General features: G+C 48.8%; 1 protein-coding gene across 8 annotated transcripts in view; it reads right to left on the bottom strand.

Moving 5' to 3' along the window:
- Positions 1 to 18,013, bottom strand: part of LOC141751466 (discoidin domain-containing receptor 2-like) — a 62,940-nt gene that overhangs the window by 32,472 nt on the left and 12,455 nt on the right. For 5 of the 8 annotated variants that reach the window (XM_074608301.1, XM_074608295.1, XM_074608297.1 and 2 more), the window contains exon 2: positions 1,534 to 1,671. In XM_074608301.1, coding sequence (XP_074464402.1) covers positions 1,534 to 1,597 — 64 coding nt within the window. In that variant the 5' untranslated portion in view covers positions 1,598 to 1,671. Of the gene's footprint in view, positions 1 to 1,533; positions 1,672 to 12,651; positions 12,720 to 13,510; positions 13,646 to 18,013 lie in introns of those variants that run through there. The other 3 variants (XM_074608302.1, XM_074608296.1, XM_074608298.1) reach the window with 2 other exon arrangements.

Raw genomic sequence — 18,013 nt, 5'->3', positions numbered from 1 at the left:
GACTCCTGCTCAGACATCCCTGACCCTTTACTATGCACTCAGGAACACACTCTCCTGCCATGCACTGAGGCTCAGAAAAGTGTCACAGCTCACCTCTGTAGTGAGGTCAAACAACTGATGCTAGACAAAAGGACTCCACAGGATCCTTCCTACATAGGTCTGAAATCATCCACAAAGCAGCCCCTTTGATTTAGAAGGCAACGCAGGAGGTGCTTCAGACCCTTCTGGAGAAGATCGGGCCAAGATAATCAATGGAGCCTGAGGGCATCAGAGCTGAGAAGCATCAGTGGAGCTATGGGTGTGCTGGAGTCTGGGGGGGAACAACAGGGCACAGCCCCTTGGGACAGAGAACAGCTGTGGGAGCTGAGAACACAAAGCTGCTTGAGGAAGTCACAGGCAGAACTGAGAAGTGTCAGCAAAGCTACATGCCTATTTCTTGGTGAAAAAGATAATTGCAGGAGGATGGGACCACAGCCCTGTGCTCCAAGCCCACCCCACCTCCCAGGATCTGGTGGCTGGGGAGCTATTCCTGCACCTTCAGGTGTGCTAACTTCTGTGCTTACCACCACCACCAAAAGGAACCTGCGTGTGCCTGAGTCTCTAGCTGCCATCTCCTCTCTTCTTCCACTAGATTTTAAACATCAGAACCAGATGGCAATCCCTGTCAGAAGTTGGACATGGGAGGGGCCTCACTGCAGTCCTGGCTGGTCGCAGCACAACTCTCAAACAGGCCAGAGCAGGGTCAGAGCCAGACAAAGGGCTCCAAACAAACAGAGCCAGACCCAGCAGAGTAAACGAAGGTCCTCAGGGTAGCACTGCTGCTCCACCACACCTCCAGCCAAGCTGGAAAAGGATTAGAATCATTTATTTCACAGACTGTCTCCAGCTCAAACCACCTCATTACAGAGATTTTTGCAATAAATTGCAGACCGTTATCTTACTCAGCCCCATCACGATTATAACTTGCCAAATCCTGTAGGATAAGAGGTCATGCCCTCCGCAGGGACTCGTAGGCTCACATCGCTGTCTCCACCCTAGCTCTGTGCCAGGTAGGGTTTTCTACCTTTCCTTCCACGCTTCTCTCTCCAGAACCCCTCTTGCCAGCTGGAGAGCTGTGGCTTATGCTTTGCTAACTGGTAATTTACTTTCCACAGTGAGCACAGTATCTCTGAGCCAGTCTAGAATCAGGGTTTTTTTCTGCAAGCCACACGGTCAAACTCATGAAGAGCTAATCAGAGCTCAAGAGAGGCCTGCTGAGAGCACGGACCCCTGAGTGGGCAGAGAAAGGAGTATATATCCATGTGCCTGAGGCCTCCTGGGACTGTCAGGAGAAGTGTTTCACTCCAGCACAGCTGTCACGGAAGACTGGCCAACTCAGTCCAGAGGAGGACATCCAGGGACTACGTTAGTGATTAATTTTACGTGCATTCATTACGCTTATATGCATTCACCATGAGAGGGCAAAGAAAGGCTGAGAACGAACATATGAAAGGTGGGAGATTAGAGTCCTCTCCCAGCCTGGCAGTTCCCTACCAGGGTTGACTTCGGTGCCAGATGGCTCAGGCAGTGTGGCCAGCAGTAGCATGCAGAAGATCATGGTAGCAATCGGAGGCGCTGCGCAGGGTCAGATGGGTGCGAGTCCTTCAGAGACAGCAGCTGCCATCTACATTTCTGAAAGACAAAGCAAAGAGAGAAGATGAGAGTCCTCCAAAAGACAGGACTTCTCTGTGCTGCAGGCTTGCTATGTTGTCATTGCCTCGTGATGGGCTGGGCAACCTTCCATGCCTTCAAGAGTGTCTTGACCTCAGCCCTACTCCGACCCATCACCTGATCAGAGGCTTAGCAAAGAATTAATGATTGCCTGACTACCTATACCATCTCTAAAGCTATTAATGCAATTCAGCTTTTAAGAGCTCAGCTGCCATGATTACTGTGCAAACATACTCTCTTGACTGCTCTTAAACAAGTCCAATGCAAAGTAATCGCTCCCCCATCAATTCCTCACTTTCCTTATTATATTAACAAGTGCTGAAGCTGCATTTCCAATGAACCTGGACAGTCCAACCAGGCTCCCCAGGTGGGGCGTATCCACCCAATGCACACCGCTACCTGCACCAGCTGCCTACTCCAAGTAGCCAAGCGGGCACTCTGGAACTTGTCACACAACCTTAAGATAAATGTCTAGAACAGGGGGAAAATAATCTCTCCCTACATGTCCACGTCGCTGCCAAAAGAGCATGTGCACTCACACATGCAAGCACACTTAATTTCCTGTTTGGAAACAAGGAAAATAGCAAAGGGCTTAAACGCTGGCAATTTCAGTGGAAAGCCATGATAACACCTAAAGGAACACAAGGTCATATCAGCAAAGTTATGTGAATTCTCTGCATCCACATTCACTACAAAGAGCCTGAGGAGGTTCCCATCCTGGAAGACAGCTTTACAGAAGGCAGGTTAGAGGCTCTGTCTTATATTGAAATGTCAGGCAAAAAGAAAACAGAATCAATAAACGAAAAGTTGCCAGGACCAGGGGGTACTTGGTCAAGAATCCTCAGAGTGCTAGTGAAAAAACAAAATTGAATGTTAGGATTTGTTAGCAAAGGAAGAGAGGATAAAAAAGGGACCATCACTATGCCAGTGCATACACGCGTATAAGGACGATAGAGCATCAAATGCCATTAGCTCAGAGATTTGTAACAAAAGGTAGAGGTTTTTTCCACCCAACATAATTAAACTGTACAAGTCACAGCCGTGAGTTGCCGTGGATACCAAAACAATTGGATATATTCACAACAGAAAGATACACCACGGCTTCTTAAATCCAAAGGTAAAACCTTTGGCTCAGGAAATCCCCCAGCCACAGATTGCTAGACGCCCAGAAGCTAAATCAGGGTTAGAATCACTGAGGCTTGCCCTGTTTTTATTCTCTTTCCTAAGGATTTGCTACTGGCCATTGTCCCTGCTGGATTCCATCAGAAAAGATGGCTCTGAGCCTGAAAAACAACTAAGGGCCTTCTTGGGAAAAGAGCCAAATGCTCATGCAGGAGGGGAAACTAATGATCGGTGGATGCTGTGCCCAGCCATGCAATAATGCAAGCAAACCCAAAAAAGACCTTAAAATTGCCAGGACCCCTCCTGCTCTAGCCACCTCACGTGGTCCACGTGAGCGCCCTGGCCAAGGCTGGAAGGAGGGTGACCACAAGGTTCTGTGATTTTGTGGCATCTTGGGTGGCGAGTGTGCAAAAGCAAAGCACGGAAGAGAAAAGGCAGGCCATCTCTCAGCAGGAGGGTTTGGCAATCAGAAAGGAGGTTTTACCCAAGCATTCTCAAGCTGTGCGAGCATCCAAGGTCGTCTTTCCCCCCTGCAATGAGGGGGGTGATCTCTGATGCAAACACACCAACTCCCACCATCCCGTGACAGGCTGCACATACGATGGAGCAGAGACTTCTTGTAGCCATGCAGAGAGAGATTTTGCAAAGACATTTTTGCAGCAGAGTTTGAAGACGGACACAGTGGATGTCATTCTGTGCAGGTGATTTGCTGGGGTGCCCCAGAGGCTCCCAAAGCAGGATGCGCAAAGGGAACCGCAGAGACTTCAGCACTGGAGGAGACTGTCCTCCCACAGGAGGTGAGAAAGGAAAGTGTGTTGAACATTAAGGCTTTAACTTTAACAATGTTACTGGAAGAGGTGATGGGAAACACAACAGAGAGCTGTTTAGTGGTATATGGGGTGCCCTGACCATGATCAGCTGTCTGCCCAGATCAGCTGGGCTATGGGGGTGTAGCCTGGGCTAGAGGAGATCCTTCCCCTGGGTCCCCATGCTGGACCAGCCACTGAACAGAGCTGCAAGTTGCTGAGGAGACCCTGGCAGGAGAACAGCAGCTTGGAGACATCTCCCAGGTGACTTCTCAACTGGAGGTTGGAAAGCTGACGGCTGTACTGGAGCCCTCAGATGGCAGAGGATGAGCCCACATACACCCAACTCCATCAGCCCTTCAGGGGCCAGAAACAGCCTGGTAAACAGGGAGAGGGTCAGGCATCTGTAAAGGCACAGGCTGGCTCCCACCAAAAAACACCCTTGGATTTCCCTCTGACTTGGCCAGTGTTAAGGGAAAGGGTGGCCAGAGAGCACGGAAACAGCAATGGTACATCACTAGGTGAGGACCAGAGCTCACTGCTGAAGCACAAAAAAAAAAGAGATAGCAACTGCAGACATCTCTGTTAAGCGTTCAAATGCCTTGGCTTCCCACTTGATCCAGAAGCCCAGCAAAGAAGGACCAACAGCAGGAAGGCAGCTGCCTGCAGCAGAGCCCAGGGATGAAGGAGCATCCATCCTCTGCCACCGGCACAGGGCTCACAGCCCAGCTGGCATCACCTACCACCCCGAGTGAAAAGTACTGAGCCGAGTCTTAGCGTAGGGATTTTGTCTTTTGACAAAAGAGTAGTCATGCTAAGTTTGTCATCCTCTCAAAATGACAGGCAAGCAAGTCATGACAATGGCCACCAATATCGCAGCAATATAATAACGTGATGTGTAGCACGAAGAGCAACATTATCTCATTCAACCAGGTAGAGACCAAACACCACAATTTAAGTGCCTATTGGCTTTATGCAAAGCTCAGGCCACGTCCTAAATCACACCCATTGTACTGCCACATCATTGAACCGCTTGAATACAGTGATCAGAACATAAAAGATAACAGGAGAGAAGAAGGAATAGGGCTGGGACAAGGAGAGCCACACAGAGATGCCCAAGCGCCACATCAGCTCCTGCCAAGGAGGTATGGACAAGGTATGCCAAGACAGGTATAGGCTGGGGCACCCCAGACAGTTGTCTGTCCCACCCTGCCGCAGCCAGCACCCTGTGAACCAGGGGCTTCTCAGGACTTGATGGGCACACGGAGCTCAGCAGGTCAAGTAAAAAATGGTGCGGCTTGGGGGAAGTGCAAGCCAAAACTGGAAGGTGTGGCCATAGAGACCAGCCTGACCTCCAGGAAAGACAAGGAAACCTCTGGAGCTGGCTATAGAGCTCGTCTGCCTGCAGCTCTGTGCTTACGAAAGCTGGATTTGAATTTGGCCCTTGCCTAAAGAGTGTCCAAGATGAGCAGGATGCATCTTCTTGGGACATGTTTATCTCCACAGATGACAAAGGGAACATAAATGGCTGGCCTGAACTAGCTTCATCATTTCCAGGTGGCCACAGTTTGGTGAGACAAATTCTCACCTTTCTATGTGGCAGTGACAAAGTATTTCAAGTGGTTCAGCCCTACACAGGGACTCCAGCAGCTGGGCTCAGGCTGTGAGAGGTCTGCTCTTCCCACCACGCTTGGCTCCCAGTCCTGGACCACCAAAGCGCATGTTTGGGAGTCCCGGGAGAGGTGCTGCACACAGGGAGCAAACTGTGTAATTTCTCGTCTTCTCATCTGCTCTACAGCAGCTGTTGTTCCCTTGAGCAAGGTCACCAAGAGTGTTTTTCACCCCTGCCTCGTAATTTAGAGGAGCCTCAGCTCCACTCAGGAGCTTGTACTGCTGGAAACCGCCGTTTGAAGAACTACTGATGTTGATTTCTGCCGAGTCGAAGTCTCAGCTAGTAGTAGACTGCATTCCCAAACTGCATGCTTTCCAGTGCTAGAACATGCTGAAATACACTACTAAATACAAGCCTCTCTAAAAACTGCTTGGAAATCATCTTCTGATGATTTTTTTCTGGGTAGACGACTTGATACCTCCCTTTGTAGCTCTTTCAGCTGCATTTGAGTCCCTTGCTGTACTTGCGCCTTTCTTCCTGACCTGCCCACACATACACAGAAAGTGCCAAAACTACAGCACAAGCCCAAAACCAGCAAAAACAGGATTAGCAACATCCTCACAGAGGCAAGAAAGTGTTAAACTCTGTTCTCAGGACTGAATGGATCAAGTTGCTAATTGCTAACAGCTGGCTGCAGGAGAATAAAATCCTGTTACAATCATTGTGAGAGTGGAAAAAAAAAAGTCTAGTTGGTCTACTTGCTGCTGAAAAACTCACTAAGAAATGCAAAAGAGGGCAGTTTTTCCCAGTATACCTGGCAGATACCACGTCTAAAAAGCCAATCCATGTCTCCGCAGAGAAACAGCTCGCGGTGACCCAGCGCTGTCCCCGGAGCAGCATGGGGCCTACGAGCAAGAGCACAGTGGGCGCAGGAGGGAGCTATTCTTTAGCGATGTGCATGAAGAAGGTGGGACTTGGAGCTCCTCCAGGTACTGTTCTCCCTCCAGAGATCCATTATGGAGGTCTGGCATGTTTGCAAGCCTCTCTAGATCCCAACTGAAACAGGCATTTGTTTTAACTGGTTCCTTCACAGATCATTACCTCGGAGCGGGACCTTAGGGTTTGCTGCAGGAATCCCATTACAGATGGCCAGCACCGCGCCAAGAAACTCCACAGTCATGAGCAAGACTCATAGGTGTGTGTATGATGCACTCTGTATGTACTACAAGAGGATGTATCCTAAAGAAAAGTATCCTCAGAAGAGGATCAGGAACAGTCAGGAGAAATGGACAGTATCTCCTAGCATTCCTAAAGGAATTCAAGGAGGAAGCAGCAAAGCTACTAATTGGGACAGTATCTGAAGCCTGAAGAAACAGAGGTTAGAAAGTGTGATTTCCCTTGTTCTGGCTCCAGAATGATGGTGGAACATTTATCTTCGCCTCAGAATTAATCTGAGATACCCCAAGCCCAGCAGTCTTCCTCTGGAGCGCATACTTATGACGCATGCAGGTCCAGTTCGGACCAAACAGAAATTACTGATGGAAGTGCTTAGCAGAAAGGATTCTGATCACTTCTTAAAAGATTTTGCTTAGTTTATTATTCAAATACTTCTTGCTGACACTATCAGCTTTGGGTTTTTTAGAGGGCTTTTAAGCCCCAGTCATCAATTCCCTATACATTCCTATCTACCATTAACAAAGATTCTGCCTTTTGCAACTCGGCTAGCATCATGCTAAGAGTGCATGGGGACAAAAATCCTAAGGAAAAGCAATATCTTCTAATGAAACCAACTGCCTTACAACTGGAAAAATCAGAGCAGGACTGCTGGCCTGAGAAGATGGCCACCCATTCCAGCAGAACCACTGGAGGGTGAATGGATGGGACCAGTACCAGGACAGCCATGCCACACATGCAGGAGCCCCGCAAGAAGGTGGCAACAAGTTTTCCCTTAAGTGAACTTGGACCGTGGTCTCTCTGGTCATCCCTAGATTGAATCAACCAGGCAGCATGGGGAGAGGTCTCTGCATGACACATGGGTGGCATGTGGACAAACCAAGTGCAAATAGTGACACCAAAAATCAACACGTCAGACAGTAACGGGAGCTGGGCAGGCCCAGCAAGACCCCAGCAAGAAACGTGAGGCTGCAACAGGAGTTCTTGGATACAGGCACCAACAGAGATGGTCAGAAAGAGCAAAAACCCATGGCAACGTTAGGAATGTGGTTGGGGACATGGGGCAGGAAGAGTTGACCCCACAAGGTGATATCCTGAGCAGCAACAAGGCTGGACAAATAAGCAACCAGATTTTAGGTGAAAGGGTTGGGTTAATCAAGATGCATGTGAGAAGTAAGACAGAGCAATGAGAAAAGTGAGACAGGAATAGGCTCCAGTGTGATCCTTGAGGTGGCATTAGGAGACCTGTCACCACAAGAGACACAAAAGAACACATGAGGCTAGGAAAGGGACCACAACATGTGGGAGTGGCACGTGGGGTGGGGACAGGGACACCACAGAGCTAGGTCTGAGGCAGTGGCAGAAGAATGGGAACATCAAGGTCGGTGTACTTTGTGGTCGCCCCCTTGAGGGGTGGGTGATAGGACTGCCCTGAGGCTGAGGAGGGTTTGAACCTCATTTTCCATCTTGTAGCCACTGCTACTTGCTAAATTTTAGGAGAAAAACAGCATTCCAGTCACCCATGACATAGCCATTTAACACTGGGAGAAGGTTCAGCCCATGGACCCAAGCATGAAGAAGTGCCTTTCCTACAGCCCAGAGAGCGCTGCGGGTGCTTTTGCAAAGGAGTCAGAGACCCACAAATCCTGCAGCATTTTCCCATTGCCTGTTGGCCAGTCCCACAGGACTGGGGTGTCCTCAGTTTGTGACACAGCACAGAGCACTTTTGTCACAAAACCAGATTTAGAGATAAAGGAACAAAAGTAATTTAATCCATCAAAGTAATCAGGCCAAAATTAGAAACCATTAGAAAGGCAAAGCCAAAGATAAGGAAATGCAATTCATTGTCTAACAATGGGTGGTTCTTAGATCAGCTACTCCAAAAACACAGCTACCCCTCCCCACCGACCCCGGGGCGAGGGTACTCTGTGCTTATCTCAGCTGAGGAACCTGGAGGTGCTTCCCACGGCCCAGGCAGAGCTGCCAGGCACACTGCGACTCTACATGGGACATGAACACACACCGTCCTCGAGGAACCCTAAACCCAAGGGCAGGGGGAGCCTCCTCCACGCCAAAATACACGTCCCCTCAACTGAGAGGCAGCCTCCAGGCTCCAGTCCCACTGTTTCTGTATGACAGAAGTGGCAGGAGAATAGAAGACATGCACAAAAAGTTCCGGTTACCTCCTTTCTCCTTGCCCCAAAGCAGCAGCGACCACTGTCCCCTAGCAGAGCTTCCTGCCCATGCAGATCAGGCACCAGAGAGCACCTGGCACACTGACATTTTCTCTCTATTCCTTACACTGGCATCTCTCCCCAGCCTTTCCCCCCCCCTCCTTTTTTTTTTTTTGAGGAGGTTGCTTACTTTTTGTTTTAAACTATCCTTAAAACATATCAACTACAAGTTAGCAATAGTCCTCTCAAGACCTACAATCTTCCACTGCGAGAGTCTCACATAGCAACCATATATATGACATGTTAACCACAGAGATGACAGATGGAGTATTAAGAGCACTCAATCTAAACCACCTTCCTCCCTTCCCGTTCTCAAGGGGCTCCACCATAACCTTTTACTTAACTGTACTCAAACTTGCATTCAGAAAGAGATCAGGTTACCGAGTCGCAGAATTATTCAGGCTGGAGGAGATCCTCAGGAGAGCATCTAATCCCACCTCCTGCTCAAAGTAGGGTTAGCACCAATTTCAGAGCAGCCTGTACAGGACTTTGTCCAGCTGGGTCTTAAACACCTCCAAGGATGGGGCTCCCCCACCTCTCTGGACAACCTCTTCCACTACTTGACTGTCCACAGAGGGAAGACTTCACCCCTCCTTATGCCAAGGCAGACCCTCCTGTTATTTTCAGTTGATGATCACTGCCAAACCTCCTGCCACACACCAGTAAAGAGCCCGTTTCTGTCTTCTTGATAATCTGCTCTGAGGTATCCCCAAAGCCTTCTCTTGTCCCGACTAAACCACCCTGGCTCCATCACCCTCCTCAGTGAAGCCAAGTTTTAGTTGCTTAATATTTTCTCCCAAGTCACCACTCGTGAGACTTAGGCTCCATCCAGGCAGTGGGACAGCTCTAGTTGGATTTTGCTATGACGCCCACCAGCTTCTTCATGGGCAAACTAGGGAATAACTGAGTTTGTTCCATACTGATGCCAGAGCACTACTCCATGGCCCTCCGTTTAGGGACTTCGTGGATCACATTCCCACTGGTAACTATTTTTGAGAGGTATCAGGTGGCACTTTCTAAATCAACTCATTCAACACAGTACGGATGGGCGAAATGGAAACAGAGATACCGCCACCTTAGCACAGCGAGAAGGCAGGGACTGGTTACACTAACAGCAAATAAAGACCAGACACCAGAAAAACTGCCCAGGAGGGTGTTTCTTAGCCCAGAGCCCACCAGCTGCCAGCAGCGGTGAGGCACCCAAGCAGAGCATGAAGGATATGCCAGAGCTGGGACCCTGCCCATGGCAAGGGGGACCTGCTGTCACTGTTCTGCCCAGGAGCTGCCCCGGGGACCCAACACGCTCCTGCTCCCAAAGCGGAGCCTCTTCTGCCTCCCGGGAGCAGCATTTGGTCAACAGCAGGGAACCAAGTCAGGATCCAGGTATATGATGTCAACGCAGTTACTTTTGGCAACCAGTACAGGAATCTCATTAAAAACCACAATCTGAAGACTTTTCGGACGTGATCTGCTTTCCATCAGAGCACATGGATCACTGAGCATGTTCTTTCTTTAATTTGACATTGATTAACAAACGCACCAGCTTCCCCAGGTCTTGCTCTGGCTGGAGGCTCCTCTCAACTGCCTGTTGGTTACCTGCTCCCATTCTGTTTTAAAACACTGCTACAACATTTATGTTTTCCCAAACTTCTGGAACTCCTTTGGTTTTCCCAGATTTATTACACATCGGCAGCCAGGATTCAGAAAGCTGCTCTGCCAATTTGTTTTAAACAAACAGGTTCCAATCTTGCTCAAGTTTCAAAGACTTTAAAATGTTATCTTGTGTTTAACACCCTCCCTCGTTACCAGTGCAACGGAAGGTATTTCGATATCTCATAAAGGAGAGTACATCATCCAGCTTCTCCCCAAACACAGGAAACGTTTTACTTCTCGGTATTGTTATTAACAATCAGTTGGGTTTTTTTAACCTTTCCCAACAATATAAACACCATTGATGAAATTTATTTTGTTATACAGATACTAAAATATTTCTCGCTGCCCTGAGATACATTTGCTATGCTTTTTCAGTTATCTTTAGCTTTCCTTATTAATTGCTTACCTTCCAAAATACCTACTTTACAGTAACAGCTACTTATCTACAACCTTTTTTACAAATTGTTCCTAGTGGATTCTTTTTAAAAGATAAAACGTGATTACTGGGGCAGACTCCGTACAAATCCAGAAGAGAAGCAAAGTCGCCTACAGCCGCATGTAGTACCCAGCACCAAGCCGGGAAGCTGCTGGTTTTTTGCAAGGGTGGAAGCCAAACTCTAAGAGATGGTTCAGTGAAAATCAAACCAGAAACACTATTTTGGAACATCTACTAATTTAGCTGGCCATCTAGTTTCCATCAAACCACCACAGAAATGCTGATACTACCAAAAGCTACATTTTATAAGTTTTGTAAAATGTGTCTTCATGTTCACAAAACGAAAACTGAGTGCACCTGTCACTGGCACACAGACCTTGCCCTCGCATGAGGAGCATCAGTGGCTCTGCTGGAGTCTTACCAAAAAAATATTTATGAATGTGAAAAGCCACTACACATCTCCAAAAAGATACCAAACTTGAAGAAGCTTTTCCGATATCAGAAAGAAGCAAAAATTATCCCCACTTACCGCATTCCACAGATCAAAATAACCCCAAATACCAAAATGCAGCAAGTGGAAGGTGGTACTGCCCTCCCGCAGCACACTGGCCTGAACGCGAGGGGACACGGCAGGTTGTGTCCTCAGTGGGTACCACTTCTTCAGAGCCCGAGCAGAACCTGCATCACAGCACCTAACCAAGGCAGCCAAACCTGGGTACACACAGCTGTCACCTTCTGCTGGGGCAAACTTTGTGTATTACACAAAGTGGTTTTAAAGTTTAATTTATGAAGTGCCTGGCAAAGATGGGAGCAGTGAGTGGCAACACTTATGGATCAGCTGAAATTGCTGCATCAAGCCTGGAGACTGCAGTGACAATTTCCAGGCAGGTCTAGCCATGTTCTGCTGGATTTATTATTTACTAGAACAACCCTACGAGATAAAAATTTAACTTCTCACGTGCATAGATGAAATTTCAATTAACTAGATGTTCCAGCAAAATACCTAGCATGACTACAGAGAGTTCAAGGAAGATCTTTGCTTACCACAATGTATTTCGATCAAACCAAGTGTTTTGCTTATAAACAAAGGAGAAGCTCTAGCAGCATTTCACAGCTACAGAAAGCCAGAATGGCCGATTCTGATCAAATTTTCTCAAGACAGACCAGAAACAGGAGCCCACAGAGAAGTAATAAGATTTAGCAGTTACAAAGAAGGCAGGTAGCTGCAGAAAAATCCTGGGATTGTTAGAGGCAAAGACGAGAGGAACAGGAGAGATGTGGGGGGAGAAGTAGTATGTAAAATAATGACGCCGAGACCAAAAAAAAGGATCCCATGTACCTCTTTTCCATATTGAAAATGAACAACAAATTAAAACTAAGGAAATGAAATTCCATGGCATACCATGCGCATTAAGCCGCTGGGAAATATTGCCACAGAGCAATGTGGGAGTAATTCAATAAAATATTGGAAGTGGATCTACATAATAAGAACATCTGCGATTCCATTAGCAATGTAAAAGAAAGAGTACACTGGATGTAAAGTTTTCATCCAGCCAGGCATAAGCAAACCAGTGATTAATGTGACCAGAAAGTTATCTCCTGCTCAGGCAGGTTATTCCACATTTGCCTGCATTCAGGCTCTGTGGCTTTCATGCGCAATGTGCCAAGCAGCCGCTGCCCGAGATAAGATGGGTGCTTGAGTAGGTGGGCTGTGATCTAATCCCGTTTGGCAAGCTTCGCCTCGGTGTACAGAGATCACATTTCAGTTTTCGGCAGCTTATTGTGCAGTTTCTCAACAAGAGAAACAACCCTACCCGCCTTTATTTATTTTGTTTTTAGCAGAGATTATCCTCTGTGACACAAAAAGGGCAGATGAAATTTCAGCCAAACCTATTAAATGAATACCTGCGGAGGGGTGAGCGACCCTAGAAGGCTCCGGTGGAAACACGGCTATTTTGGAAAGTTCTCAGCACCTGAAAAAAATGGGTTTACTGAGGAAATAATCAGATTTTACCTGGAAGGCCTGCTACTGGAGAGTCCCATGGTTAACCCTAACAACAAAGATTCTCAGGAGCAGCTTCCTGCATATTCACACTCCTGTGTTTTAGGCTAAAATATGAGTCTGAGAAAGTTTGACAGTGACAAAAATCGCAGTAGGTGCATCAGGAGGGGACAGGGAGGTCTGCAGCTCCTTGGGAGAAGAGATGACTGAATGCAGGTGACACGCAGCCACAAAACTTGTGCGGGGAAGGAGCTGCCGGGGCTTGGAGGCCGAGAGCACATTCCCCCCTACTTTCCCACCATCCACAAGCGACTTGCTGCCAGACCCAATTTTTGCATATCTGACTCAGCCCGAGCCCTGAAACATTTCAGGCGAGCATGGCTGAGAGCTCAAACACCATGGGCTTTCCCGGAGAGCCACAGCCCCAGAAACCACTTCTGTCTGGGAGCACGACACCATCCAGCTTCCCATTTCTACCCAACAAAAGATCCCGCGGGTCCCAGAGGGCCCCAGGCACGCAATGCTGCGGGAACAGCCCTGATCCAACCCTGCGGGAAGGAAAACAGGGCACAAAGAGCCACCATCTCACTACCAGCCCGGGGAGGAAAGCCTTCACCTCCCAGCACTGCCACCTCAACAAAATTCCCCCCCTCCATTTCCAGCAAGTCTCCAAAGGCGTTTGTGCTCTAGCCAACGACGGAAACGCGTTGGGGAGAGAGCTGATCGCAAGCTGAGAGCCGAGTTAAGCTGGAAGGACCCTACCTGCCTTGCCCGGGGCCTGCTGGGCACAGGGAACAACTGCCATGTCTCTTTTGAACTCCATAGGTTGAGCCAGGCTGTAGTTTCGACATTCCTTGCAACTTTCCACCAGCACACATGATATGTTCAAACTTGAGTAACTCCTCCCTCCTCCCTCCCTCCGCACACACAGACAGGCCCAGGAGATGGCCCTGCCTCTATCATCCCAGTTCCTATAGCAACTCCTGACCGAGCAGATGGAAACAGAGCTGTTTTCTAGGCAAATCTGCCTTCTTGGATTCCTCCGCTCTTCCCTGCTGTTGGCCCCTCCTTGCTCCAGTGCTCTCCCCAGGGGCTGCTCTGCTGGCACTTGGCCCAGACTTCGCCTGGAGGAAGGCCAAGCTTTGAATTCATTTAGTAAAACCACAACATAAAGCAGCTCTCCTGCTCAGGAAGCAGGGCCCGTGTAGTCCCAGGGGCAAGCCAGGCCCCGGCACGGCACCGCAGAGCCCGCTTCCACCTTCTTGTTTAACCCGGCTGCCTGCGCTCGCAGGAAAAACCCCGGCAAGGGCATTGGCATGCCCAGCTCCTCGCGTCCATTCTTCACCCACCCGTGTCATCCATGGAGGAAAGGTAAAAAGCAAAGACAGAACTAGTAATTTATTAAGCAAGTCCAGACAACAGGATTACTACAAGCAAAGAGCAGAGCAGGGGCACTTCTCAGGCATTTGGACTTTTGCTTTCCTGGAAGAGGGAGAGCTCAGCAGGGACACCAGGGCTCGATGCATATTCATCACAACTGCTCGCCCCCATTGCTTTCCTCAGGTTGGGGTCCCACAGGAGTGAAGATCACCAATGCAGCTGGCAGACACCTGCGCAGCATCACATTCATTTCCTTTTCACTTAAAAATACAGAAATAGAGGGAAAATACAAGACTCAATAGCAGAACATGGCACTTGGGGGGAGATAATTGCTAGGTGATTGCTAGGTGACATTGCTAGGGCTCCATGGGATGACATTCCTAAGGCTCCATGGTGGCAAGACATGCAGGACCGCAGCAGATGGAGCCACAGGAGGCACTGACATGCCCATGGGTGCCAGCAGGCCATGTGCACCCTGGGGAGACCATCCACACATGCCGGTAAGGCACCACCACAGGGCTGCAAAACCGCTCCTTGGTTGCACGGCCCTGCAAAGCCCTTCCACCTCCAGCACCAGCTGCCACACTGCCCACGGCCACCTTCTGCTGCAAAGCTACTGCTGTGGCCGCTAGAGACACCTAGAGCGGGGCAGCCAGCAGTAGGCTAGGGCCACACTCACCTGGGTGACAAGGCCACCAGGATTTGGGAGGAACATCACCTGGGGTCACCAGTATGAAGCCCCAGCTAGGTGACCAGCAGCAAGGAACACAACAGTAGAAGGAGACTGAAGAGCAGAACTTTGCTGACCATCATGCTGGGAAACACGGGTGCTGTCCTGCCTCCTGCAAGGACGCTGCTCAGCAAGGAAAGCACTGCCTTGTCCTGTTCAGACACCCCAGTGCGGGTAAGTGTCCCCCTGGGGCCAGCAGCGCAGGGCTACAACAGTAGGGCTGAGGTGGGAAGTGGATGCCAGTGTTGTACGGGGGTGACACTCACGGGGACTCTACCGACAGAATCTGAGAAGTGGGGACAGCAGCCATTCAGCCTGTTCTTCAAAGACTCCCCTATGCTACACCAGCCTCAAGCAGGAATCACAGCAAAGCATCAACAGAAGCAGCAGCAGGTATTCTGGGGTATTCAAAAGAGAAAAAGGAAGCAGGCACGAACCACACTGTGCCCCCACTGGAAAACACAAATATGAGCCGTAAGACCATATATGCACTCAGATGCCACCTTGCTCCCAGTCTTCCTCCCTGCCTCCTTACCCCATCTCAGCCACAAAACCCTCCTCTTTACCGAGAGCAGAAAACTATTTACTTTCTTCCCTTCTTTGGGTACTTTTTCATGTTCAAGTGTGTTCATCAGCTCAGAGGGATGGGACAATCCCTAAGGCTCATACTTTGTTACTGATTCAGATAACACACGTACAAGGCACTCTCCTGCCAAAATAAGGATGCCTGCCCTTCAACATAATGGTGCGCAGGGACCAAGCTTGACACAGGGGAAGTTGGGACCAAAACAATTCCCTCTGTGGCAGAAGGTACCTCTGGACATCCCAGAACAGGGAGGACCATCAATAAAAGCATCAAAGCAGATGCACATCACAGAAGTAACACCAAGGGTCTAGAGAAAGCTCCCCATTCCCCCGCAGCACCAGGAAGAGCAACGGCCCAACTTGCAAACAGATTTGAGAAGCTCCTTTCCCCAGGGAAGGACGGTGCCGTGGAGGCACAAAGCACTGCTAGAAAACTGCTGATCTTGCAGTTAGACTCACTGCTGCCTTCAGCACTTCGACACAGAAATAGGGTCTCTGCTGGGTGCCCTCTGAAATGTAACTTGATCCCGGGGTATACATTCGCTAATCAATCTAGGGATAAAGCAAAGCAGAAAACAGTCCTTTTTTCACTGGAATGAGCCCAAATATGCACAATAACAGATCCCACTCAGAGCTATTACAAACTAAAGTACTTCAGAGAGTTTTGCATCTCGCATTGCAGAGGGAGCATACTTCTGCAATTGCATCATCGGTTCTCAAATTGTGTATTTGAGAGACTTCCTAATGACCTCATAGCAGCACATGTGACCAGTAAGTCATCTTCTCAAAGGACTAGAAATAACATCAACAGACCCTGTTTTGGTTTTGCACAGAACAGCTTTCTGCAGCACAAGCAGGTTTCCAAACGGCGAGGGAACAGAACCAGCTCAGGCCAGGGCTGGCATTTTTATCGTTTCTTCAACAGGCTGTGTTTGGCTTTGGAAAAAGATCAGTCCAATTAACAGATAAGACCCATTAGCAGATACTAAATTCCATATACAAATTTAGACACAAAAGCTTGTTTATCCCGATGCAGGACAATCTGGCTGGTTTTAAGGCATCTATATGATATCATGAATCCCAGAAGTATTTCAAAAGCATTCTAAGAAGAGATAAGAGGTGGTCTCACAAAAGTGAAAATAATGCCTTGAAAAGGTCTCAACATTTAAAAGCAGGGTTGTTTGTTTTTTGGTTTTTTTTTTTTTCTTCCAGTGCTTAAAAATAACCTGCTATGTTGAGCAGCAAAGCAGAAATTTGAAATTCCTGGGTGATGAACTGGTGGGCCGTTAGCACTGAAATCAGGAAGTTGCCTTTTGCTGTCCCAGAGCCTCTGCGCGACCAGGTGCCACTGGGAGAAATAAATGAACAAATACCGAGGAGCATGTTGATGCTAAGGTGAAGCCAACCAGACAGAAACAGCTAAAGACAGACTGATGGCCTTGAACATCTGAGCGGATCCCTCCTCTGTCCTGAGCACAAATTTCTTGTAGAAAAAAAGCTACATAATCACACTGTAGAAATGAATGTCAAGAGAGACATACACCAGACCTGGCTCTTGTGGCCGGAGAGCTGCCACAGTTACTAACAGTGATAGAGGCACACGCATCCAAGTAAGGATGAGGAAAACACTAATTAGAATACCACCGAAAAGCTTTTTCTGACAGGCCCCTCCTGTAACAAGCAGCACAACAGGCTGCTCCAAGCAATATTGCCAGACCACCAGTCCCTCTACAGCAGCTCTGCTCCGTGGTCCTTTTATCTGTATCCTTGCCCTCCAATCGCCCACCCACAGCAGGGCCTCTGTGTGCCTTTATCTGAGAATGCCACAGCAGGGCTCAGCGACCCCAGTAACCACCAGTGTCTCAGACAGGATCAGGACCTCACCTGAGCAGTCTGCAGCTAAGCAGGGACAAAGGATTTGAAGAGCATGGGACAGTCCCACTAAGGAGCCTGGACCTGTACACATTCAAGCTTTTTTATTCTTTCAGTGAGAGGCTGTGAAAGCCAGCTCCTGCCTCCACCTTTCCAGGAACTTTTGATGCAACACAGAAGCCAGCTGTAAAAGTGCTTTGTTTACACCCTACAGCCCACTTCTGTCCTTACACCTTCACTCCCACCCTACCCCAGCCAAAACAACCGCTCAGCCTAGCTCTGCCAGTATCATCCTTCCACTGCAAGGAAATCCACTTCCAGCTGTAAACCTGGGAAAAGAGGGAAGCAAGGCAGAGCTTGGCACAGTGGGGAGGGCACGTTTGGGACACGTGTGTGACATCCTCCAAGAAATACTGACCCTTACATAAAAATGCTGACTAGAGCTGTAGTGCAGGATAACAGAAGGCTCAGAGACAACATGACAGGGCACGCGGTGACACATACAGACACCTGATGTGGGACAGACCCTCCCCAAGCAGCGTAAGGCACAAGGGGAGCACTCACCTTCCACCACACACCTCCCACCCCCCTGCCGAGGAAGCCTTTCCTGCTCTGAAGAAAGATGACAAGAGTCCTCAAGAGGGCAAACATCACAGCAGTACAGTGTCTCCTTTGCCCCTCAGTGACATCCTAAATCA

The sequence above is a fragment of the Larus michahellis genome, chromosome 15 (assembly GCF_964199755.1).
Source record: "Larus michahellis chromosome 15, bLarMic1.1, whole genome shotgun sequence".
In the NCBI taxonomy this organism is placed as follows: Eukaryota; Metazoa; Chordata; class Aves; order Charadriiformes; family Laridae; genus Larus; species Larus michahellis.
Note: the sequence above shows the minus strand (reverse complement) of the source record. Positions and strands in the feature narration are given on the sequence as shown.